Genomic DNA, 25,832 nt, shown 5'->3' on the forward strand with positions numbered 1-25,832 from the left:
AGCGAGGAGGCTCTGCCTGCCCCTCAGCCTCCTGTTCCTCCCCTGTCTAGCTTCATCTTATTCACTTGGCGGAACACTGTTACCTACTTTTTATACAAATAAACGAGCATACAGAGGGCCTGTTTTACTTGTTCAAAATAATATTGTGTCCACGCCTCTCTGTAACTCAGTACTTTAAGCAGTTTTTATTTCAGAACTAGGGAACGTGGCTTTTTTTTCTAAAGTGAATGTCTAATTTCTCCACCTGTTTTATATTCTTCCTGTATCATTAATGCTTATAAGGTTTCCCTGTTTACTGTCTTCTAAGAAATTTAATGTTTATTTATCTCTTTCCAGATCAGTTTGGAATATTTATTATTACTATTTTATACTTCTGGAGAATCAAACCTAAGACCTCATATGTGCTATGTGAGTGCTCTGTCTTGGAGCTACAATCCTAATCCACAGCTAGGAATATTTTCAATATGGCTATGACTTTCCTTAGATTTCACTCAAAATTTTCTCCTGACAGGACCAGGGATTTCGCTCAGTGGCTCAAGCATCTGCCTGGCAAGCGTAAGTTCATGAGTTTTATCTCTGGTACCAACAAACAAACAAACAAAATTTTCTCCTCAAGGTGATAGAGTGATGTTTTGATTAATTCCTAATTAGGCAATTAGTAATTAGATTCAATCAGTTGAGAAATAACCAAGCTCTCATAAACAAATCCTTGAATCTTGCTCTAGCAATGTGCAAGATACATTAATACTTAAGGAATCATTAATACTTAAGGAAGACTCCTCCAAGGTGATGCATGCTTGAGTATTTGATGTGATATGTCACAATACCTAGAATTTACCTTTAACAATTTCAGGCCAAAAAAATAAATAAATAAAAAAAGGTATGAAACAGATAAAGCAAAATATTAACAATGGTTAAGTCTAAGTGATGGATACACGGTTGCTCATTATACTCATGGCTCTTCTCTGCTTGGTGTATTTGAGTATTTTCATAAAAAGGCACTGTTGGTAGATGTTTTAATTCCAGGGAGTATATTCCTTTAGGCAGCAGAGAGTGAGCAGACTGGAGGTGAGAGCTGTTTAATCATTTGGGGATTATTATCACTACCTCGATACTTGGCGGCTATAGGGTGTGATGTACTAAACCCCAAAGAGCAGGTCAGTGAGAGCTTCTATTACTAACACCTCCGTGTGTGTTTGGTTCTGAGTTAAAAGATTTAGTGCTCGGGCTGGGGATTTAGCTCAGCGGCATAAGCACCTGCCTTGCAAGCAGGTGGTCGTGAGTTCGATCCCTGGTACCGATAAAAAAAAAAAAAAAGTTAAAAAAGATTTAGTGCTCAATTGCTTTACTTCATGGATATTAGGGAGAGAAGGAACAGTCACCAGAGAAGCTTTTCTTGTCTTGAAGGGTCCTGCCATTTTTCTGCTTACCAGTTGGTACTAGTTTTCTTTCATAAAAAGAATAAGACAAGGTAGAAGAATAAATTTCCTAAATTGCTTTGAAAGTACTTTTGGGAGTCCTTCAACGGAAATTGTAGTCCTTCTGGATTCTTCTTCTAGATTATCTTCTCTGTGCACATACACATTTGTGCATGTGTGCGCATTTGTGCACTACTAGGAATTGAATTCAAGGCCTTAAAACTGATCTATGTCCCTAACTCTGTTTTGTTATTTTTAAGAATTTTAAATTTTGAGACAGGGTCTTGTTAAGCTACTCAACTGCAAAGGCTGGATTTGAATTTATAATGCTCCTGCCCCAGCTTCCCAGAGTGCTAAGATCACAAGTGTGCAAAGCCATATCCAGCCATCCTACAGATTTTTAAAACAACACCTTGAATGGCCTCCTTTACAGACCTTACTCAGCTCTGATGGTTCACTACCTGACCTCATTTTTCTCGCCCTTGATCTTTACTACAGTCTCTGTGTATCTTTTACCATGATCTTTAACACTATGTGAGTACTTTGATCTAACTGTGCTCTCCACTGGCCCTAGTCTGAGCTGTCTCTGCTTTGAGTAGTCTAGGGACAGCCCAGTCGGTGCCTGGGAGGGAGGACCTACGTGGAGGGGAGGAGGAGAAGGTGCCTGTGGGTTTTCTGCTGCCCGGATTAGTGTGCCCTGTACCCAGACACACCAGCGCCACAGTTCAGGTATGTGGAGGGGAGGAGATGGGCACCTCGCTTGTCCCGTTTGAGAAGCTCATAAGTCAGGGGGTCGATCTGGGGGTTGAAAATCCCTGTCGTAATAATGATAATTGTTATGTAATAGCAGTTTCATCAAAATCTGCACATTTTGGTTTTACCATGAACTCAACGTAATCTCTCTTGTTCCCTCTGATTTTTGACTCTTTTCTTCCAATTGTGGACTGCAGTGTTCGTGTTCACCCCTCTTGCCCGAACCAACCTTCTAAAAAAATCCAATTCTCTCTCTCTCTCTTTCATCTCATGAATCTGTATCTTATTATGCGGATCTCTTATTGTATTGTTATTTTACTTTCATGCTGCCGCTTTTTCTCTTTGTCAACGCTGGCCTGATCGCTAAGAAGTGATTGCAAACATTTCTGCCTTTCAGTTCAAACTGAATTTCATATTTTCTGAATCATGAAGCTGCCCTCCATGTGACCTAGAAAGCCCTTTGATGATCCATATTTAGCTGTATCCATCACTCAACAGATGTCTGGGTAAAGGCCCCCATGAGCTCCCTCTACATCCTGTGGTTTCAAGTTCCTGAGTTGTTAGTTAAAAAGCTTTCATCCCCCTGCTCTCCACCCATTCCAGAGTAGAAGGACAGATTCTCACTTCAACCATTCATTTGCTCATTTTACAAATATTTACTTATTACCTATTACATTCTTGACACTGGGCTAAGTGTTAGCCCCTTTGTTTCCAAAACCCATCCTCCTAGCTTGACCCATTTATAACAATTAGATTTTCTGATGATTCCTCTACAATCTACGATTAGCGTTCAATTAGATGGTGTCTTCTATCTGAAGTATTCCTGCCCCCACCCCCCAGGCTTAAAGGCAAACTGATGCCTGATACAATGCACCTGCTGTTGCATATGTAGATTTCAGGATAACAAAGGTCCATTGTAGTTTTACCTAAGAAGGTTTAGTTAGCAGATGAGGCTGCCTGACTCTGTTTGATGTCTCATACAGAAAATGAAGTGTAGCAGGAGTAGGATGCCCAGCAGGTTAGGTAGATAATTTCCAGAACCCCTTGGTTTTCTTTGTCTCTGGTTTCTCGTGAAGATGCCCATGAGGAAAAATGCTTTTTTGCCTTTGGAGCACTCTGGCTCTTCCCATTAGATAGCATCTCTTGGCATCTGGTAGGCAGCCTGCCATTCTGTTCTCCTGTGGAACACAGATGGCCCAACCCACGCCTATCGCTAATGAGGATCACATGCAGAGCCTCCTTGCTAGAGGCCCCCTTCAACAACCCCAGCTCTTCTTCCCCTGCTGCCTGGTCACTACTGACCATGACATTTAAGCTTTAGAAGACTGCTGTTCTCCCACTCACTTAACTGAACAAAACATGGATTAAGTATGCGCTGGGAAATAGGTCTCATCCCAGTAGAACTTGGAGACATGGAGGATGAAGGGATGGCTGCCAACTGAATAGCAAGGTGATCTAGCTATCCATGGAGGTTGCTAAGCTTTAGGAGGAACAAGCACTGGAAGTTCTTCAGTAGAGTATAACTGGATGGCTAGGTAGAGGTTGACAGGATAGGATATCAATTGGTTAATGTCATGCAACTTCACACTAAGACACTAACAAGGTTAGAAACAGGTAAGAATGTTAAGAACATTAAAATACGGTGGAAAAAGCATAGAGTTTGATGCAAAGCAGACATGTGCCAAGTCTTGGTCTAATACTTGCTAGCTGTTGGACAAGATTCTTCAACTTCCTATGCACTAATTCTTTTATCTGTGAAAGAAGTACAATGCATATCTCATAGGCTGTTCTGAAGATTAAAAGGAATAGTACATAAAAAGCTCTTGACATAGTAACTGGCACCTAGTAAGCAGTGAATGGGAATTACCTTTCTTATCTCCCTTTCCTGTTTTCTTTCTGTAACAGAATGTTGAAATATGCATTCCAATATGGTAGAACATCAGTTGAGCTAAAAGCAATGGCTCCATATGAAAGTCTATATGATTCTGCTCTCCGGCTTTATTTAAAAATTGATTGATATTTGAGGTGCGGGATAGATTTTTTTCCTTGCTATTTCATGTGTGATGTAGGCTTATATTTTTGACTAGATTTTCACACTGCTAATACAGACCCCGACAGAGATGGAAACTCTCTTTTGGTTCTAATTCTAGGAGTAACCATTCCTTCAACTCTTAAAATCTGGGGAGGACAGATCATGACCATCACAGCCTGCCTGAGACAGGTTAGTACTACATATATAGGTCTGGTCTAATTGGTCGGTGCATACTGATTTAGAAATTTTTCTGGGAGTCATTTATTATTCTTTCATGAAATAAGGGCTATGATTTAACATTGATTAATATGATTGATTAATGTGATTAACACAATTTCAAAAATCATGTCAACAGCCCTTTGGACAGGGGAAATCAGCTACTGTTCCCTTTCTACCCGACCTGGTTCAAGCTTTTCCTGCAAGAGCAGGTGGATGTTCATCACCCCAGCACACACACCAGCAGCCCTTTCCACATCAGGCCAGGTCCAAGAGTAGTAATTTCCACCTTCCTATAACTGTATTCTTTAGAGGTTGTTCTGCTCCCCGGGGCTACACAGATAGAGCCTTAGTCTGGTGCCAGTCATGTGTTTCCTTTACTTTGTCTCCTCCTTAAACCTCTCTTCAGTCTCTTCCCCATTCAGGGAACAGAGTCCAGATCCTTGATTTTTGCTTGAAGATGTGCAGAGAACATTAAAAACGACCACAGAGAATGGTGGCACCTGCCCTGTAGTCCCAGTTACTAGAGAGGCTGAAACAGGAGGATCACTGGAGCCCAACCATTCAAGGGCAACCTGGGCAACATAGTGAGACCTCTCAAAAACAAGCAAAAGGCAAACAAATAACCCAAAAATGTCGGCAAGCTGGAGATGTCTTGTCCTAGAAGAGTACTATCTGAAATGTTATTGAAGAGAGTGGTCACTTGCATGCTCCTGTCTCCACTGGACTGTTGAGGGATAGGCTTGTGACACAGGGAACCTGAGAGTCTGGGTCCTTCCATCTCCAGAGTTCTATTTTTACGGATCCTGATTGTGCAGTGGTGCACGGAAGACACAGCCTGGCCGGGATGGGAGGTAATTGAGATTTTGGCCAAGAGAAGAGAGGGCTCGAGATGGGAAAAGTTGGTGCAATTATTTTTGGCAGTAGTTGGAGCCAAAGCAGCAGGAGAGAGTAAGTTTTAAGACTCTCTGGCAAAGTAACTTCCTAATCTGTCACTGAGTATGTGTAAAAAAGTGATTAGTGGGTCTCTATATTTATCGTGATTACTCACAAATATGTAATTTACATAATATATACAGCACATTAAGTACTATGTCACCTTATATAATGTGCATATGTATAATGTATATGCATGTTATGTAATGCCAGTCTGGAGGCTTTTCCAGGTTCTGCCAAGTATTTCCTAGTTTATTTGGCAATTTGAAGGCATCTTTTCCATCTGTGAAGAGAACGCTCTGGAGAGAAGCTGGTCTCTGACCTGCATATCATTGTCATAGGAAGTCTATCTGCACTCTCAGCTCACTGGGGAAGCCCCATGGAGATGCAGCCTCTAGCCCATCAGACCAGGGACAACGCAATGGACTGAAGATTTCCTGTTGTACTGTTTTTATTGCTAGACGGGTGGGAGCACAAAGGCAGGTGAGAATGTGTCTACAGCACAGTTCAGAATCAGAATAAGACACAAAATACAAGAATGGGCTCTCCCCTGACTACCTACCTGTGCGGCTTTGAGAAGCCACTGAGCCTCATCAAGCCTTGAGATACTAACACCTTCTTTGCTACCCTCAGTTAGTGCTGTGGGGATCACTCTCGATGAGGGATTTCACAGTAAGAAACTGCAGCCATGGTGTTTATAAGATGATTTGCAAAGAAGATTAAACAACAACATGGGACTTACTAAGGTGACCGAATCGGCAGTCAATGCCACTGAAATTGATTCTGTTCTGCTCCATTAAGAGGCCCCAGGTATGTCTCTCCAGCAGCATTCAAGTTCTGCTCCTTGGGGGAGTGGATAGAAGCCCATCTTGGCAAGGCCCCTGCCTGAGGCTTGTGAGTGTCTCGGAATAATTTTACCTGTTGATAGTATTGTGTCTCAACAGCCTCAGTCTTGGAAGATCAGGACGGAAACCTACACAAATGCTCCTGTAAATGTCTTAGAATCAGGGCCCCAAATCTGAACCTGTGTCAGTTTTGGAACCAAGTAGCTTCTGAGATAGTACCTGTCATCATTCTGGAGCTTGGTGGTCCCATCGCCTAGGATCTCATCAGGAAGAGTGTGCTTTGGGTGGCCCGCTTTTGCTTTTCTCAGCATTCAGCACTGTTGCGTTGGGTGGAATGGTCCCAGATCTCAGTTCCAGATGACTGTTTCCTTCAAAGGTAGACCTGGTTTGCACACACCATCTTAACATCGTCTTCCTTGTCCAGAGCTCCTGGCCCAGTACGAGAAGACTCGAGACAGCTCAATGGAATGGTGTCAAGGGGGCCCAGGACTTGAAAAATCTAAGAGAGCGATGGAAGCCCAAGGGAGCTCAGAGGCCAAGGAAAATGTTGTTTTATGCCAATGACGCTCTGCACAGAGTTGCCCTTGGGAAAGGTAGGGGGATGCTGGCACCATCCGAGTGAAGCCCACTGCCCTCTGTTACCCTCTGTCCTGGCTGGAAGTATCCCACACAAGGTGCTCAGTCCTCCTGCGGCGCTTTCATGGTTGTTTTGAGGACGCACAAAGAGGTGTTTTCTTCATGACAAGCAGCTCCTTTCTGTACCCTTCCACCTTGCGATGGGCCCAGAAAAATGTGTTCTTGACAATGAAATGGCCACTTTCTGTTCCCATATTACCTATGCTTCTTTCCAATCAGGAAAAGTCCATCGGTAAATAAATATTTATGTATGAATATAAATATACATGCTACATATACACACATGTAAGACCATTCAAAGGTCCTTCGGGTCCTACTGTGAGGACGGGAGGTGCCAAGTCCACAGGAACCCCCTGATGGGTTATTTCCTGGTTTCTCCAACAAGGTCCCTTCCTCCCATCTTCTCTGCCTTGGGGACTAGACTGCCACACAGGGCTTGGGACAGGAAACATGTTCTGACCTGAGGGTGGGGTGGGGTGGGGCCAAAAGACGCTGGGGTGTTCTCTCTTCTTCCCTTTTTGTACACTATTATGACCCGATTTGAAAAATAAATCCTAGTTTGTCTGCTCTCCCACCCAGGCGTTCACAGGAGTAAGAAAATAAATACCACATCTGAGATGTGCTGTACCGGCAGCTCCAGGGCTCTAGGAGCCAACACTAAAAAAAAACCCATGCAGCCACCAGGAGAGGGTTCAGGAAATGCACAAGCGCTCACAGGCGGCACAGGGAACCGAGAGTGGACACACAGCCCCAGGCAGCCTTTCTGTCGCCTCAGCAAGTTCAGGGAGAAGTTGTCGCCCAAGGGACAACTGAGGAATCATGGTGGGTTCTTGCTGAGCCCCGCTCAGAGGGCTGGAGGCCGCGAGCTCTGCACAGAAGGTCCTTTGTGTAGATTCTCTGGAACCGAGCTCTTGGCTTTTACCTCAGCCCATAGTGAGCTCTCCGTGGGCAGGAACCCCATGGGCTGCCACTTGCAGGCATAGGCTAGGAAAAGTGCAGGGCTGGTGCAGAGAAGGGGCGAGGTCTCCTTCCGTCTCTGCAGGTCCTGCTCAAGGCCTGTGAGGCTGTGGGGATTGGAACGTCCCTTGAGACTGGTTCTAGTTAGGGGTGTTTCCATTATTGAAACAGATCGCATGGCAAGGTGAAGTTTTCTTCCTCAAAGGTGGCTTTGCTCTGTGTGTGTGTGTGTGTGTGTGTGTGTGTGTGTGTGTGTGTGTGAATGTGGTTACAATTTCTTGTCTTCTCTCTTGGTTTCGCTGGCGTCGGACACACAGTCTAGTCTTTTGAACGGCTTTTCCTCCTCAGTGAGAAGAAGCTGCTTTTCTGGGGAGGTCCCATCATCATGGGGGCTTGGTTCTTGTGAGTAATTTTAATCTAAAAGCAAAGATGCAGAAACGAATTAGTGGCAAGGCAAACCCTGCAGGCGGGGACGACAAAGCATGGCACAGGGAAGAAAGGAGGCCAGCTTCGGCTGGAAGGAGCTCCATGCAGAAGGACAAATGTCCTTGAACGGCTTCAGAATTGGCAACCTGACCCTGACTGGGGCTGGAGCTTGGCACTGCTGGAAGTGAGGGGCGGAAAGCCTGGGGAGAGACAGGTGTGAGCTTCCCACGTGGCGAGCGGCTCGCACCTGTCTTGTGTCTTTGCTATTCATAGACCGTCAGAATGTCACAGCCGGAGGAGACCTCGGGCACCTTCTCATTCATCCCCTCTGTAGGACAGATGAAGAATGGGAGCCCGAGGCCCCACGGGTACTTAGGTTAGCCTGAGTCCACTCCCAGGGGGCAGAACAGAGCAGCCAGAGCCCAGTTCTTCAGTGTCCCAGCCTCTGTCCTGCCCAGGCAGTGGACAGATGTCAACCACCTGACCTGGAGCTTTCAATGTGACCTCTGCATGAGCAACATCACATGTACGGTTCCCAAGCGAGACTCTTAGGTAGTTCCTCTTTTCTAAGCGTCCAAGGAAAACCCTGCTTTCTTTGAAAAACCATTTTAAAAAATATAGGGTTTAAAAATGTTCTGTTCTCTAAACTTTGAGTTGGTCTGAAGAGAAAGACACTGATTCTCAGCTAGACATCATGGTGCACGCCTATAATTCCAGCACTTGGAAAGCTGAGGCAGGAGGATCACTGCAAGTTCCAGACCAGCCTAGGCTACAAAGTGAGGCCAAGGCCAGCCTGAACTGCATAGCGAGACCCTGTCTCAAAAAGACCAAAACAAACAAAAAAAAGAAACTGATTCTCAGTTTTCTTCCCAATGCATGGGAAAAATGTTTACTCCCTGTTTGAATGTGGTCTTGTAACTGCCACCTCAGTAACCTGTGTTATCCGCCCATCAACAACACTGATCAGATACGACCCATATGTCCCTCGGGGCAGATAATATGAACAGGTGGCATTTAAGACACAAAGGCCTGAACTGAGTTGCCCAAGACCTATGTGGGGTCCAAGCATTGGACTTCTTTGCTGTGCAACTTTGGATGAACCGTGTAACGTTCAGGGCCAGTGCGTGCTGATCTAAGATGAGGATAACAACATTTGTCCTATTTTAAATTTCCCCACAAAGACGGAGGCTCAAGGGCCAGCGAGAACCTATGGTAAACCATACAATGGAAAGGAACGGTTAGACACTTGTTGTCTTACGTTGGGGGAGAAGAAACAGAGCCCACGAATCTGGGAAGCCAATCTGGTGGTTTTTACCACATTATGGGAACTCACAGTGTGGTCACAGGAACCAGAAAAAGTTGTGAAGAAAGAGAGAGAGAGAGAGAGAGAGAGAGAGAGAGAGAGAGAGAGAGGAGAGAGAGAGAGCACATTAAGTTTAAATGATGTAGGATAAACCAAATGATATCAAAAAGAAGTTAGGTAAAGAATGAGAAGAGCTAATGGGATCAGTTAGGGAAGAATTTTAGGACACAAAAGGAAGGAAGGAAAGAAGAGGAGGGAGGGAAGGTGTGTTGAGAAAGGAAAAAGAGGAGGTACTAGTGGTAAGAGGGACACATGCACGATTATATGGGGGCAAACAATCAGAAACAATGTGGTCTATGTACAGTGTGGCAGGTGGCTGGTGTAGCGCTTCAAAGGGGAGGTGGTTCCGGGCATGGGGGTACACACCTGTCATCCCAGCACTCAGGAGGCTGAGGCAGGAGGATCACCGGGAGTTTGAGGCCAGCCTGAACTATATAGTGAGACCCTGTCTCAAGAAGACAAAACAAAGAAAGAAAGAAAAAGAAAGAAAAAGAGAGATGGGAGGAGGTGGCAAGGCTGGGTTCCTGTGAGATAATAGGGGACCATGAAAGATGGCTGGAAAATAACACGGCGAGAAGAAAAACACTGAGGGAAATCATTCAACAGCTGTTGTCTTCACGAGCAGGCATGGGAGCGTCTGGTGAAGGGGGTACCCTGTAAGCCAGCTTCATGTTTATAACAGTGTGAGAAATAACAGAAGGGGGAGGAGCAAGACATTGTGGATAATTCGATAGCCTGGTGACAGCAGCTGACCCTTCCACTGGCTTCTGTCAGTGTGTGGATCTCACAGCGGAGTGAGTGGCTTCATGGTTGTCACCAGAGGAGCAAACCAAGAACCCACCCAGCACCATTCTGGGTCGTGGCTCTCACTGTGGTTGCTATTTTGTTCCAGGTGCAGTGGAAGTGAGGTGTAGTCTGGGAATCCCTGTGGGACGAAGTTTAGCATTGCAGGTGGCAGGGATGTGTGGCACATTCCCTGGGGTGCGCTTAGGGGCCCCTGGAAGAGAGGACCTTGGCTTTTTCACCTCTGTACTCCTGAAGCTGGCACGGACCAGCTTAGAGGGTGCCGGGGTAGGACACAGCCAAGGGCAGGAGCGCCCCCCCGGCAGTGGAGTGTTCTCCGTTTAGGCACAGGGTGGCAGCTGCTTGTCTGCCTGCATTTCCCGCTGATGGGGCGGGGGCTCTCCTTTCTCTCCATCTGGCTGAGTTACCCACATGCTTGTTAGCATGCCCAAGGCAAAGCGGAGGAAGTGAAACTCCAATGCCTCCTGGTTGGGTTTTGAGCACTTTCCACAAGGGTCTTGATAGGGCAGGTCTTTGGAACCTTGGGATAGCATCATATTTTGGTCATATTTGTGGGTTCTGTGACTGCAGATAACTAAAAGAAGGTATGAGAGAGATCATAGCTTCATTTTGAATCACAGAGATGCCGGCCCCTGAGCCCCAGTTTTTGAAGGGATAAAGTGTAAAATAGGAAAATTCTATTTTAGGAGGGAGTTTGATGTAGTTGAAGTCACCTTGCCATCCCTGATAGGAAAGAGCACCCCACATTTCTGCAGTTAAAATCCAAACTTCTCTAGTAATTGAACACGTTAGAAGAGTACAGTCTCTAGACTTGAGTTTCTTAGGAGCTGTTCGAAACATTCACACCACCAGACAAACATGGAGCACAGAGGCCCCGTGGTGTGAATTTTCTGCTCCTTTGCTGAGAAGCAACCCAGGAGACTCTTGTGATAGTTAAAGAGTAATAGCTTGCCCCATTTTATAACTTTCCTTTAGAAAAGGAGTAAAAATTTATACTTCACTAATGTTGAACATTGACTTTGTCTAGGAATCTATTTTCTGCAAATCAACACTTTATTACTTCAGAAGAAGGAGTAACCTAAAGGATCCTCTTCTTAAACACTGCCATATTGGGGTGGGGAGGTGATTCCAAATCACCCTTAGTAAAATGGCCAACCACTGTGAGTGTGACCCCTTCTCAAATCATGTGAGAAGCATCTGAAGTCTGCCCTAATTCCAGCTAGACATAGGTAGAAAGACACAAACCTTAAAGATCTGAAATAGACTCTGATGTTTTCAGTAAAGTTCCTGATTGTGAGCATTCCTATAATCCCAACCTTTAGGAGGTTGAGGCAGGAGGATTGCCATGAGTTCAAGGGCACCCTGGGCAAAATAGTTCAACATCAGTCTGAACTACATAGTGAGATCCTGTCTCAAAACCAAAAAACCAAAACACCAAGCCCCACCCCTGAAAGTTCCTGCCGGAAGCAGGCCTAGGGGAGGAGCACTGTCTTTTAGGTCTTGACTACTTCTGGGTTCTCCAAGGTCTCAGTGTGCCCTGCCTTTTGAAAAGTGTTTCCTGCTATCAGAGGTCTTCAAACACAGCGGGAGAGTTAGACTTTGCGAGGGGCAGGGAAGAGGTGGGACATTTATTGCCAAGTCAGGGGTTCTTGAGGGTGGCTTCTGGACCAAGTCACCCTGGTGACTTGGCGGCCTGTTAGAAATGCAAATTCCCAGGTGTCTAGACCGGCTGGATCTGATCCTCTGGGCTGTGGCCGAGCAAGGTGGGCACTTTAGTCATTTACTGAGATCTGGTCAGAAGGAAGAGGGATGGGGATGTAGGTCAGCATAAAGCTCCAGGTTCCATCCCAGTGCCACCAGAAAACCCCCAACCCTCAAGTTGTTCTTGCATATATAAGTCTGGGACCACTCAGCTCCCTAACTTAGAGATCCCTGTCATTCCAGTTTGGGAGAAGAATCTCAGTTCAGAGGCTTAAATTATCCCACTGAAGTGTGATGGTGAAGCAGGGAGGTCATCTGACCATGTTGCAAGCAGGAGACAAGTCTTTTAATAAATACACATCCACTACAGACATTTCCATGCCTAAACCTGTGCTTGTTTTAAGAATTTAGGAAATATGGGGACGATTTAAAAACTACACAAAGCTAATAGCTGTTAACTTCCTGGCATATTGTTTCTGGTCTGTCTATACGTTTCTACAAAACTGAAATCAGTCCTTTTTTTTGGAGACAAGGTCTTCCTATGTAGTTTCCAGGCTGGCCTGGAACCAGTGCTAATCATCCTGCCTCAGCTTCCTGAGGGCAGGGTCCCATGCCGGGCTAACATCAGCTTCTTAATCTGTTTATCTTTTTTTTTTTTTTTTGTCTTTTTCTTTTTTTATCGGTACCAGGTATCGAACTCATGACCATACACTTGCAAGGCAGGCGCTTATGCCGCTGAGCTAAATCCCCAGCCCCTTAATCTTGTTTACCTTATTTAACATGATTTTATAAGCCTAATGTTGAATAAGATTGATGCATTAAGAAAATGTACCTAATTTATCATCTGCCTGTGTGTCTGTCTATCTGTCTATCGTAGTGCTTCGGATTGAACTAAAGATTTTACACATGCTAGGCAAGTGCTGTACCCATTGAGGTATACCATTAGTCTTTAAATATTTCTGAAAAATGATTTTCAATGGCTGAAAATTTGAGAAGCCACAAATAGCTTGTTTAAATTTCTTTACCAAATGCTGGGCTTTTAGGTAATTTCTTTCTTTCCTTTTTTTGTGTTTTGAGACAGGGTTCCACTATGTAGCCCAGGCTAGCTTTAAACTCCCAGTGGTCGTCCTGCTTCAGCCTTCTGAGTGTTGGAATTACAGGTTGTGGGCCACCATGCTTAGCCTCTTTTCTCTTCTGTTTTCCTCTTTCTTTCTTTCTTTCTTTCTTTCTTTCTTTCTTTCTTTCTTTCTTTCTTTCTTTCTGTCTCTTATTTTCTTTTTTGCTGTGATACATGAAATAGAAATTGACATTCTTATACATTAGACTAAATTCTGAACAATTTTTAGGGTAAAAGCTAATGGACAGGATATGCATATGTTTTTCTTTCTTTCTTTCTTTCTTGCTTGCTTTTTTTCTTTCGAGACAGGGTCTGGCTATGTAGTTCAGGCTGGCCTTGAACTCACTGTGCAGCGCAGGCTGGCCTCAAACTTGTGGTGGCCCTCTTGCCTCAGCCTCCTGAGTGCTGAGATTACAGGTGTGGGCCACCATGCCTGGCCTGCATGGTCACTCTTGACACACAGGGCTCCAGATGTTTCCCAGATGTATACCAGTTTACATGTGTGCCTCACTGAGCATCGGGTGTCACTTCCTTGATAGCAGTGAGTATTTTGTTAAACTATGTTAATTGGTCAGGGGAGCATAACATGACTCTTCATTGTTTCAGTCTTTTGTTAAGATTGCAATTAAATATTATTTCACAGCTTTAAAACCCAGGACATTTCTTTTGTAAATCATTCACAATTGTATTGTTGGTATTTTTTTTTTTCCTGCTGGACTGTTACAACTGGTTTTTTTAAAATACCTTACAGGAAGAAAACTACTCTTTGATATAGATTTTATGCATATTTTCTGTTTAGCCTTTTAAATATTTATATTGATTCTTGGCTTGTAAAATTTAAAATTGGTTAATATTAAATACGTCATTTTTCCTTAGAGAGGCCTTACCCGTGTTGTAATTATAATAATTTATTTTCCTTCAGCGCTACTAATGTTTTCTTTAATTTGAGTCTTTTTTTTTTTATTATTTTAGAATATAGTTTGAGGTGAAAGGTTGGCATAGAATGATATTTTTCCAAACAGGCAATATTCTGTATAATTAGGTTCATGTTTTTCTTTTGTTAGTTTTTATGTATACTAGGGTTTATTAGGGTTTTCTACCATACTATTGATTTACCTAGCCAATATCATAACAATAGCATATCATTCAAGTTACTGTGGATTTATAATGATTTTAATGTCTTATGAGAAGTCTCAAAGTTCGTTACAAAATTCTCTAGGAATTACACTGCTTTGTCACGTAAAGGCATTCAAGTCTTCTGGGTATTTTTTTTTATCTATTTTCCACAATTCAGCTTAACATTTTTTGTCTTTTGTGGCTGCTATTATGATAGTTAAGTTTTTTCCATTATATTCTTTAGATCGGTTGTTGCTGGTACATAGGAAAGCTATTAATTTTTGTCTATTTTTTATAGGGCTTCACTGAAATAATTTACCAGTTGTTTCAATTAGTTTTCCACATATGTAATCATATCACATACAAATAACCATTTTGATTCTTTCAAATAGTTACATTTTTCTGATTTACATACACTGTTTTGGCTTCCAAGCAATGTTAATATACCTGTCTTGTCTTTTCATTATTCTGAAGGTATTTCATTTTTGTTGTTGTTGTTTATTTTCTTTTTTTGCTATGCTGGGATTGAACCCAGGGCTTGGCAGAAGGTGGGCAAGGCTCTGCCACTGTGCTTCACTGCAGCCTGGATGGAGTTTTTTTCTAGTGTTAGTTTTCTAGTAGCTTTTAATGGTTAAACACCAGAAATGTTAATATCATTGAAAACTTTTGAATCATCTACTTATGTTATCATGTCTAATATTAGAAGATTTGCTTTCATTCCTTTGATAGACTTTGAGGGGTAAATGAGCCTTGTAACATACTTTTCTTTATTTTTTATTCTTTTTGGTCTTTTCGTGACAGGTCTCGCCGTGTAGTTCAGGATGGCCTTCAGTTCACTTTGTAGCTCAGGCCAGTCTCAAACTCCCAAAGATCTTTCTGCCTCAGCCTCCTGAGGGCTAGGATTCCAGGGGTGTGCCACCACACCCGGCTTTGTATAACAGTTTTCAATTCTAATTCAGTTCTACCTCCCTACATGTTTATAAGAATTTTATATAATATTTACATTTGAGATTGGTCTGGAGCTTTCTATTTTTCAGTGTAATATTTGTTAGATTATTATATCTTTAATAAAATCAATTAGGCAGCTTTCTGTCTTTGTCTCTACTAGGGTACTTTAATTAAATATTTTATTTCATAAGAGTATAAAAGGCCTATCACTAAGATTATTTGTTTTGAGGTAATTTTGCATGTATTTTTGAAAGCATTGCTTATCACGATTTTTCTTCACTGTCTTAAGATGTTCAAATTTAGATTTTTATATTACATTTCTTGTATGTTCTTTTTGCAATTTAATATCTCTAATCTTTCTTTTTCTAAGATTAGATTTTTAAAAATTTGACATGTTCAAAGAACTAAGTTTTCCTGGTTTTAAAAATTATATAATTACTATTTTTATCATTATTTTCTCCCTTCTGTTTCTCTTATGTTGATTATTATTCTAGTTTTGGGATTATTTGTAGTATTTTTCTTTTTATATGAGGCTTTACATTTATTATTACAGTTGAGGCTTGATTTGATTAGTTTTGAACTTGTAATCTTTTTATTTTTATGATGTTTTAGTTGTCACTAAGGAAATTCCTTTAATCTATTGTGCTTTAGGAGAATTTTAGTCTCCAACTGTCCAGGTTTTGTTTGCTTATTCATTTAACCTTCTATTAGTAATTTCTAGTTAGCTTTTTGGTAAAAGAAAATGACTTTTGTAATTTCTGCTTCAGGATTATAGAGAGATTTTGTTTCTTTGGTAAATTAGTTTATGATCTATTTCAGCAAATACTTTATAAGTCTTTGGAAAATAGGATATTTCAATTGCTTATAGGTTATTATTTTATCTAAGTTTAGGTGTGTCTTTCATAAGGAATATATATATTTGGACTTTAGCTTTTAAGCTAATATTGGTCTTTTAATACAGGATATTAATCCATTTTTTCTTGTCAGTATTGCTACATTTAGTCTTTTTTTTTGTCTTTTTCCTTTTTATCGGTACCAGGGATCGAACTCACGACTGCCTGCTTGTAAGGCAGGCGCTTATGCCGCTGAGCTAAATCTCCAGCCCGATACATTTAGACTTAACCTTTTTCATTTTTACAAAATTTAAATGTTGGCTTGTTATTTGTTTTCTGCCTTTCAGTATGTTGACAGAGTTTATATATCTTAAGCTCTTCCAGATTTAAAAGATATATACCCCGTACTAGTTTCACAAGTATTTTAGCTACTAACATTGTCTTCTGAATTATGTTTTTCATTACCAAAGTGAAAAGAGACAATAAAAATTTAGTGCATTTTTTACTATTTCTTCAACAATGTTTCCCATAGGCTTTCAGCCTTTGTTAACATAACCTTGGGCTTGGGATCCATGTTATTAATCTTTAGTTTATTTATTTTCCCTTTCAAAGAGTGAGTTTTGCTATTTGCATTCACTTGTATGACCATATTTAACAGGCTTCTGAATTCTAATTTAAACTAGTTTCTTTATTTTTTATTTTTGTATTAGGAATCGAACTTAGGACCTTGTGCTTGCCAGGCAGATACCATGCCACTGACTTATATCCCTGCCCTAAAACTAGTTTCCATTTCTACCAAAGTTCTTTCATACTGTGATATCCCAGTCAATGCTTTTAATTTTGGAAGTGATTCAGAACACCCTTCCAGAAAATATTTCAGTAAGGCGTTCATTTGTTTTAACCCTTGCAAGTTTAATAATAACTTTGTCATTTTCTACTATGGGCTAAATTGTGTCCCCCTCTAATTCATAGTTTGAAGTACTAACCCATGCTGCAGCTACATTTGGACACAGGGATTAGGTAGGTAAAGGGAGTTAAATGAAGTCACAAGGACGGGGCCCCAACCCATTAGAATCTGTGCCCTCACGAGAACAGAAAGAGAGGACTGTAGTGTGCATATACAGACGGCAGGCCAACAGCCTCATCAGAAACCAACCCTGCTTGTGCCTTGATCTTAGGCTTTTGCAGCTGAGCCATTAGTCCATGGCATTCTGTTACGCAGCCTGAGCAGATGAATATACCGTTAGTACGGATCTCCTGGCTGCGTACTCTACCATCATTGGATCCCAGCTGTTTTCACAGCGAGCTGTATTCTCTGACAAGCAGCATGGAGGGAGGCTGTGGTAGCAAAACAGAAAGGCATTTGGCTACTTCCAAAACCAGAGCTTGGATGCAGAGGAATGATAACCTAGTGTTTATATAGCCTTGGGCCAGGTGGAACAGGATTTGGCTTCTTTCAGCATCTTCTTTAGGAGGCAGGAGAAACTGAAATTTTTTCTTAAATTTAGTTCTATCACAAGGATAAGGAGCAGAAATGCTCTCCATCCTTCCTGACTCCAGTAAATGCTTATTATTAGTTTTTGCTATAACGCACTTCATCTTTTTCTTAGTCTTCCTAAGATTTAGTAATATCGTGCAAATAAATTTATATTTATGGTAGAAAATTTTCTCTCCCTATCCCTTTCTCTCTTTAGACAGGGTCTTGCTATGTCATTCAGGCTAGCCTTAAACTCACGATGTAGCCCAGGTTGACCTTGATCTTACAGTGATCCTTCAGCCTCTGCCTTCCAAGTGCTGGGATTACAGGCATGCACCACCACACCCAGCAAAATTTCAATTTTTCATCTTTATAGAGGGTGCTGTTTCATCTCAGCAGGTTTAGGAAGGCTCTTTCTCTAGTAGAAGACAACTTGATAGTCTTAAGGGCCCCAAAGAACTGGTTATAGAATTGTTTGAATACTCCTCTAGAGAGGGCCAACTCAGAAACACAACTTTGGTCTCTTTTGAGATTTGCTTATTTGTGATCACACAGTTCACAATGTATAAGATATTTATGCGTATCTTATGAAATACTAACACACAAATATAAGCCCTGAAAGTCAGATTTCTCTTCCTATAGTTTCTAGCTGGGGTTTCAACAGAGAACAAACTGAGAAGGGAGGAAACACGGCTTGTGCAGCCCTGCAAATGAGAGCTAGCTTGGCGCGCTGAGTGGAGGAAGAGGATTTGTTCTTTCTTTGGTTCACTCCTTTGTTCATCATGCAACACATCACTGGGCAACTATCACAAGCCAGGTGCTGTGCTGGGTGCTGGATGACTGTGCCATAAACCTGATCCTTTCAGTGGAGTGTTCAGGCAGGCCTCTGCGGCCATGGTGGGCGGCTCTGTAGGGAGCACAGACTTGGACAGGGCGGAATTCTCCCCAGTGGTCAGAGCAATTCAGTGGGAGTTCTAGGGGAAGCGTGGAGATTTGGCTTCCATGCAGGGAAGCTTTTCCTAACAGCTGGACTTGCCTACCAGCAGCGTGGTCTCCTTTCGCACAGAGTAAGTTCCCTGCCACTGGACTGTTTCAAACTGAGGCTGCCAAGGTGACATGGGCGAAGTTCTAGAATTTGCTGACTAGATCATGAGTGCCTCTAAAGATGGACCTGTGGCTCATTCTGTTTTGTATCTGCAGCCTCAAGCTGCCTGGCCCACAGTGGGCATCCGAGGAGAGTCTAGCAGGAATAGGTAGGTGGGGGGATATAGCTGAAAGGGGCTACACTAGGTCTTCCAAGGCCCTTGGCTCTCTGGGAGTCAGTGATGTCATATCGAGTCAGTGTCACAGAGAGCTCAAAAATAAAGCTCCTCACCACCACCCCAAGACTGGCAAAACTCACCGTACAGGGCGGCTGCATCCAGGGTTCTCCATCTACTTGCATCGGCAGGAGCTTGTTAGTCCTGGAAGCCCAAAAACCAAAGAAACACATGAGCTTCTCAAGAGTAACAGGATCAGTGTCATTGCCATGAGGGAAAAAATTGTGGGAAGACTTCATGTATCCGCCTAGGAGGGGTTCCCTAAGGTTCTCCGGGAGGGGTTGCTGAACGTAGAATCCCGCCAGGCATGGTGGTTGAAATTCCAGCACTCTGGGACACTGAGGCTGGGGGACTGCAAGTTTGAGCTCATCCAGGGGAATTTAGAGACCTAGTAGGACCCTGTATCAAAATGAAAAACAAATAAAGAGTTGGGGGTGCAGCTTAGTGTGAAGCCCTCGGTTCAATCCTGGTGGGTCGAAGCAGGGGGACCTGCACTTTCACAAGCGCTATAGATGTGACTCCGTGGCCTCTGTTCCTAGATCCCACTTTGAAAAACCTTATTGGAGGTGGGCAGCGAAAGCCACAGAACTCTGGGAAAGAGCAGCCAGCAAACAAGGCAGCACTACTGCCGAGCAGACCCTGTTTGGTCCAGCAGTCAGCCAGAGGGCCCGCGCCCTGTGCCAGGAGCTCGGTTGTGCACTGCCAGGGCTCCACCTGCATCCTGATCGAGCAGTTGCATCATGGTGGGGAGGTAGTGTCTCCAAGCTGCGCAGGTACGGTGTGGGCCTGAGTGTGTCCCACCTCAAACTCAGATCCAAACAGCAGTGTGCTCTGGGCGTGTGTGGACTGTGAGGCTGGCTTAGCTGGGAAAGGGGCATCTAGGAATATTGTTCCCCAAGGAAGGGAGAGGAGAAGAGTAGAGAGTGCTGCTTCTTGTTTAGCACAGGGCTTCCCTGGCATATGAGTTCTCACTCCTGCTACAGAGCTCTGGATTCCTGCTGCACTGCCTCTGGCAGGAAAGGCAGCTTTCTGAGGGCCTTTGGGCAGCGGGGTGGGAGACAGTTCCCATCCTGATGCCCAGGAAGTCCTCACTAGGTTTTAACATGTGTCCTGTTTTTGACATTACAAAATGAGGGGAGCAAGTTATGTTCCAAGATGATGACTCTCTGACACTAAGGATAGTCAATAGAAAAAACAATAAACCTAGTAATAAACACAAATGATCAGAGGTAGGAAAGGTATTTTGGTACTTAAAGCTGAAGAGGACCTGGGAAATGCCTGGGAGGTAGGGGTCCTGGATCACACCTCTTTTTTGACCTGGGAACAGTTCTGCTGAATACAAAGAAACATTCTCCCCCATATACACAAGGTTTTAGATTCTCTGGGGATGAGGGTGCTGTGTTCTCCCTGGTCTCGGTAAGTTATGGCCTCGGAGTACTGACAGACTGGGCGCTGCCAGTATTAGTGACTTGGAAAGTGGACAGGGAGAGAGAAGTTAACCTGGAGAACAGGGTTCCCATCAGGACAACAGCCCAGAAAGCACAGGGAGTAAAGCTTTGGGGAAAGGGAAAGACAGAAAAAACAGAGGTATGGAAGAAGAAAACGGGACAACAGAATAGATCTGCTAAGAGACATCAAGGAACCAACTGCGGGGACCTTTCAGCATGGTGAGGGATGGTGCCAGGAGTAGTTTCCCAAAACGCATGCTGATGACACCTGCCCAAGAGGTTCTGGGAGAGGAAGGTTCTGTGGTTGGGTGCCCCTGGGAAACCCCACCTACCGTGGCAATCCCTGAGACATAGTACAGATCTGACGTGTAACAGGTTAGTGGAAAACAGAAGGGAATAATAGCTTCTGAAATAATCAGGAGGAGGAAAATCTGAGAAAATATAACTAGTTTGCATTGGTTAACTAGAGGCAACTAAAATCAGATGATTCTCTCTACGAGACCCCATAAATTCTAGGTCTTCAGTGGCTGACAATGTGCTCCACAGGTTGAACAGTTGTCACCCTGTTAGTCAAGCATGACAGGTTTGCTGATTCGGGGGCAGAGGGTACTTCAGACTAAACCCAGGGTCTTGACCATGGTAGGCCAGCACTCCATCACTGAGCTGTATTCCCTCTTTTATTTTTTATTTTGAGACAGGGTCTCGCTGTGTTGTCCAGGCTGGGGTGTAACTTGTGGTCCTGTTGCCTCAACTTCCAGAATCACTGGGATTGCAGGGATGTGCCACCAATCCTAGCTCTGCTGCTGTTAATGGTTTAATATGAAAAGGTCAATAGGAAATAGCATTTCCAAGACCATTATTCAATAGAACAGTATAAAGCAGGGAAGCTGGTTTTTATCAGAATGTGCCCCCTGGCATACTAACATTTTAATTTGTAAAGATGGAAAAGGCACAGAATGGAATCTCTGGTTCTCTGGACTTTATAGTCTTATACTCTTGTTTAGAGAATGTTACCGGGTTATTTTAAGGGAATAGCAAATTGGTGGTTATGGACCCTCTAGTTGATGTTTGGGACATGATCTTTATACAATTTATCAAGCTTCTGCCCCCCACTGTCCTTACCCTAAAATCCAGAAATGGCTTCCCAGCTACTGTGTGCAAGAATGATTAGGGGAGTAGGGAGGTTCAAAGGCTGATGGGTAACAGGGAGGCATACCTGATGATGACGGAGGAACACTGGGCCAGCCTCCTGCCCGCGCTCTTCAGGCCGGTGTAGATCTGCCCCATCTCCATGGCCCCCTCCAGCCCTACCACTTCAAGGAGCTGGTCACTGAGGTCTGATGAACGAGACAGAAAGGCAGTGCATATACATCTCTTAGGTTGGTTCTGGCCAGAGGGCATGTGGCCCCTAGATGGCCAACCCAAGTCCATCAGCATCCCTTCATTCCTACTAAACCTTGAGGCGTAGGCATTTCCCCAAGGTCAATCAATGTACCTTTTCACAAGCCCAGTTCTAGTGGAAAAAAATTAATACAAATGCAATGAACAGGCTGATATCACAAAGGCCTCTCCAAACCAAGAGGAACATAAACAGTGAGTCAGCCATTTCTGAAATGATTTCCACCTGTTCCACCACCAGCTGAAGATACAGGTTTGGGATGAGGACAGGAAGGAATGCTGATGAGGGCCGTTACCCACTCTCCTCTCAATGTCTAAACACCATCTTGGCCTTACTGATGGTTAGTCCACCTCATGTTTGGCCAGTGGAAAGCCGGGAGGAAGCCAAACTCCTGGGAAAATCAGTGACCTCTTTTAGGACACCAGGTACCTAATCCGAGCCATGGAAGAGCCTATGTCACTTACACCAGATTACTGAGCCCACAGTAGGAAAGGAGGGGTACACAGGAGCCTCAGGTTCGGGATCACCCAGGATCAGTGGCCCCTTATGAGGGTAATTGCTCTGATTCAGAACCTGGAAATGGTCCATTTGGAATAATTCCTGAGGCTTGGAATCTGGCTCCTAGTCTCTCTAATGAAAGCAATGGCAGGATTACAATGCAACTTTTTATGACTTTAAAACAGAAGTAAAATTTTAGAAGTAGAATTCTAGAAAGTCTCCATTCTTTTGCTTCCTAGGGCAAGAGTACTTTGCCTCATAGGTTGTGGCTAGTAATAACAAGCTATTAGTAGCTACAAACTAGGAAACTGTGTCTCTGTGGATGCTTTTGTGTATTTGACAAGGAAAAAACAAAAAAACAAAACAAAACAAAAATACCAAAAACCCAGATAGTTTCTGTCCCCTAAAGCATTCCTTGGTATAGTGTAGCAGTGTTTGCTCTGACCGGTAAGGAGATATAGTTGGGTCTGCCTTTATTCTTCTGTTTAGAAGACTAACTACCGTTTAAAAAAACCTATCGATGGATGCATGTCTAATGAACACAGTTAAACAAAGCACTGGGCTGGCCGCGCTGTGTCCACATCGCCCAGCCTACGGACCTGATGATCACTGATGCACACAGCTGCCAACAGATACAAGAACTGCACTCAAATGTGACAGGCAAGGAACTTTACTCCTCTGCATCTGTCCACACTCCATTTTCCTGCTTGAGTAGCCCTTTCTTCACATCCCTGAAAAGCTACTGTCTCCTTAACCTCTCCATCTCTCTTGGACTTGGGACAAGGAGCCATAAAAACGTAATATTTGTTTAGGAGAATGCTCCAGGCTCTCTGAAGGAGTTTGGAGCTAATAAACAACGAATGTCTAAGCCTCTAGTCACTTAATTAGTTCCCTTCTTACCTGAGGGTAGAATAACCACTGGACAATGTTAGGTTACTGTGCTAGTCTAACAGCGTCTGCAAAAACAACACGCACTATGAATAGGAAAGAAGTTCAGGGAGCAGGAGGAGGAAGAAAAAAAGAAGGAGGAGGGGGATGGGGAGGAGGGAAACAAATACAGTGCCACTAGGGCTAAGGAGGGTGGGGGAGTTGTGCTAGGTAGGAGAGAGGAGAAAACAGGCAGAAGTTTTCAGAAGTTTCTCTAGTGGCAGAGACAGATGTGTTATAAAATGTTGCTCTTTGTACCAGCCCTTGCTATCTGACAGTGCTGAGAGGGTTCAATGTTTTCTCTCCTTGAAACATTCCCCAGAAACAAAATGTTCTGAGAAGCAGGGGACTTAATAGACTCAAGTGTTTCGGCTTTACATGTCTTGGTCTTTTTAACAAATTTTCCTGTTGAATGGCTTTAACTCTAAAGTTGTTATCACTTCCCACACATTACCTTGCAGCTACCACTTCCCACACATTACCTTGCTTCCTGGCTCTGGGAGACAAGTAATGAAGACTGATCTCATCAGCGGGTGGGTGGGAGGGGGCAGGGGCTGGCAGAGATGTGGAAATGAGGAGATCAATGGAAGGGAAGGGGCTAGGATCTCCTACACTGTTTGCCCTTCTGCTTTTGCACTGCGGTCCTCCTAGGCATAAAGAGGCAGGGATGACTCCTGCCTACACCTGAGGCCAGACTTGACTGCTCTTCTTCTTCTCCACCACTGTCTGATAGGGGGTTCATTCACCTTCTTACAATGCCTAGGGAGAAGTCCTTAGGTAAATCTATTTAGCTTTGTTTTCCAAACTCACTAGACAACAAGAACCTTGTTTTGGATGATAGCTATAAACAGCTTATGGTATTAGTTTTCTTTGCAATACACTTTTGGAAATTCTGGCATTGCTTAATCTCCTGTACTTCCTCTGTTACAGAGATACTGAGGGGAACATTAAATATGGTGTTGAGTTGAAAGAGAACAGGATGCAAATCAGTGTCTAGGCACACATAACAATTGATATTCAGAACATGGAATCCAGGATCGGGACATCTGGTATACCAGGTGTCTGTTTTACCTTTGGTACCAATGATTTTGAGTGTGATTCTGGCAATTCATATCATCTCCATATTGTCTTTACATTCTTCAGTGCATTTAATATGGAATGTCTGTGTACCTTAGTAAAACAAGAATTCATTCATGCAACAGCAACTGAGTAACCAATTGCCAGACATTGTTAAGAGGTGGAAACACAAAATGTTCTATTACTGAAGGCCCTTTGGGCACAAAACAGAATTAGGCACAGAAAATGCCATAATGGAACTGCACCTTCAAGGAAGGCTGAGTGGTGGATTTTGACCTAGCAAGGTACGGAAGGTAGGGGTCACATATATGTAAGGAAGGTGCTCAAGAATGAATGCTGATATAGTTTGCTGGGCCGAGAAGAGGAAGGAGGGAGAAGTTTCCAGGCACAGGGATGGTGATATGCGGGGTTCAATAGGCACAGGATGGAGACAAAATCAAGTTAGTGACAAACCTAGTTAGCAATTTCATCGAAATATATTAATTTTTTTTCCTTATGGAGAATTGCGTTCAGGGACTTCTTGGGGCAGATCTAGAGGAAGGGGGTCTCTGGGGGCCATGGCACAAGCTTGTCAGAGTTGGCCCTTTCAGCACTACTCTTATTCCTTGGTGACAAAGTCTTGTGCAGTGTTTGATACAGCAAACACATAATATGCACTCTTCAAGAAAGGGTCAAATATAGGAAGATGGAAGGGGGAGACTGTAGAAGCCACAGAGGAACAGCACCAATTCCAGTCTGGCCCACTAGGCTTCAGCCTCCAGTATGTAATTTTATAAATGCAAATTTGGTCTGTTATCCCCATACCAAAAATCCTCAGTGGCACCAAACATAGCATGAAGTGTTGGGCAAGGGAGGGGGCAGCATGCATTCTTGTTTTGTTTTGTTTTTTTTCGGTTTTTTTTTTTTTTTTTTTTGTATTTTTACAGGTACCAGGGATCGAACTCACGACCACCTGCTTGCAAGGCAGGCGCTTATGCCGCTGAGCTAAATCCCCAGCCCCGTGTTTTTTTCGTTTTTATCGGTACCAGGGATCGAACTCACGACTGCCTGCTTACAAGGCAGGTGCTTATGCCGCTGAGCTAAATCCCCAGTCCTGGCAGCATGCATTCTTTACACTGATGATACAAACCAGCAGAGAGCTGTTGTTGTTGTTTGGGAATTTGGACAATTGGAATGAATCTAAAATTCTCATTGTGCTTTACCCATTACTTTCTGTCTTGGAATTGATCATGAGAAATAATTGACAAAACCTAAATTCATACAATATGTATATTGATCACCATATAAATTATAAAACAGTGATCCTCTTTTCCCAATTTCCATCTGTATGGAAACAGTCCAGTAAATGATGTGGTATCCAAATGATGATTTTTTTTTTGCCAATAAATAAAGCTTCAATAACATTAAATATATTTAAGTTACAACTTTAGGTGTGAAGGCAAGATGTGAACATATATATATATATGGTATGTTCTCAAGTAGGCAAAAATATACATAGGAGGGAAGGTCAGACCTTAACAAAATCTTAACTGGTGTGAGTTCTGGGTAACTAAATTAAAGGTAATTGCTATTCTTTTCTTTATGTT

The 25,832-nt window shown here is 43.2% G+C and overlaps 1 protein-coding gene and 1 long non-coding RNA gene across 5 annotated transcripts in view; one reads left to right on the forward strand and one right to left on the reverse strand.

Annotated features, from left to right (window-relative positions):
- The first annotated feature begins 2,040 nt into the window (after positions 1-2,040).
- Positions 2,041-5,053, forward strand: LOC134478763 (uncharacterized). The gene is made up of 2 exons (XR_010051634.1): positions 2,041-2,147; positions 4,322-5,053. It is a non-coding gene; the product is annotated as an uncharacterized LOC134478763 (long non-coding RNA).
- Positions 5,054-5,788: 735 nt separating this feature from the next.
- Positions 5,789-25,832, reverse strand: part of Dgkg (diacylglycerol kinase gamma) — a 193,515-nt gene continuing 173,471 nt past the window's right edge. For all 4 annotated transcript variants that reach the window (XM_023560313.2, XM_003477071.5, XM_063261207.1 and 1 more), the window contains 3 exons: positions 21,562-21,682; positions 18,981-19,041; positions 5,789-8,210 (listed from right to left, as the gene is read on the reverse strand). In XM_023560313.2, the coding sequence (XP_023416081.1) occupies positions 8,112-8,210; positions 18,981-19,041; positions 21,562-21,682 (281 nt within the window). In that variant the 3' untranslated portion in view covers positions 5,789-8,111. The remainder of the gene's footprint in view (positions 8,211-18,980; positions 19,042-21,561; positions 21,683-25,832) is intronic.

Source organism: Cavia porcellus, unplaced genomic scaffold, assembly GCF_034190915.1.
Source record: "Cavia porcellus strain 051 isolate PalLab524CR breed Dunkin Hartley unplaced genomic scaffold, mCavPor4.1 scaffold_14, whole genome shotgun sequence".
Taxonomy (NCBI): Eukaryota; Metazoa; Chordata; class Mammalia; order Rodentia; family Caviidae; genus Cavia; species Cavia porcellus.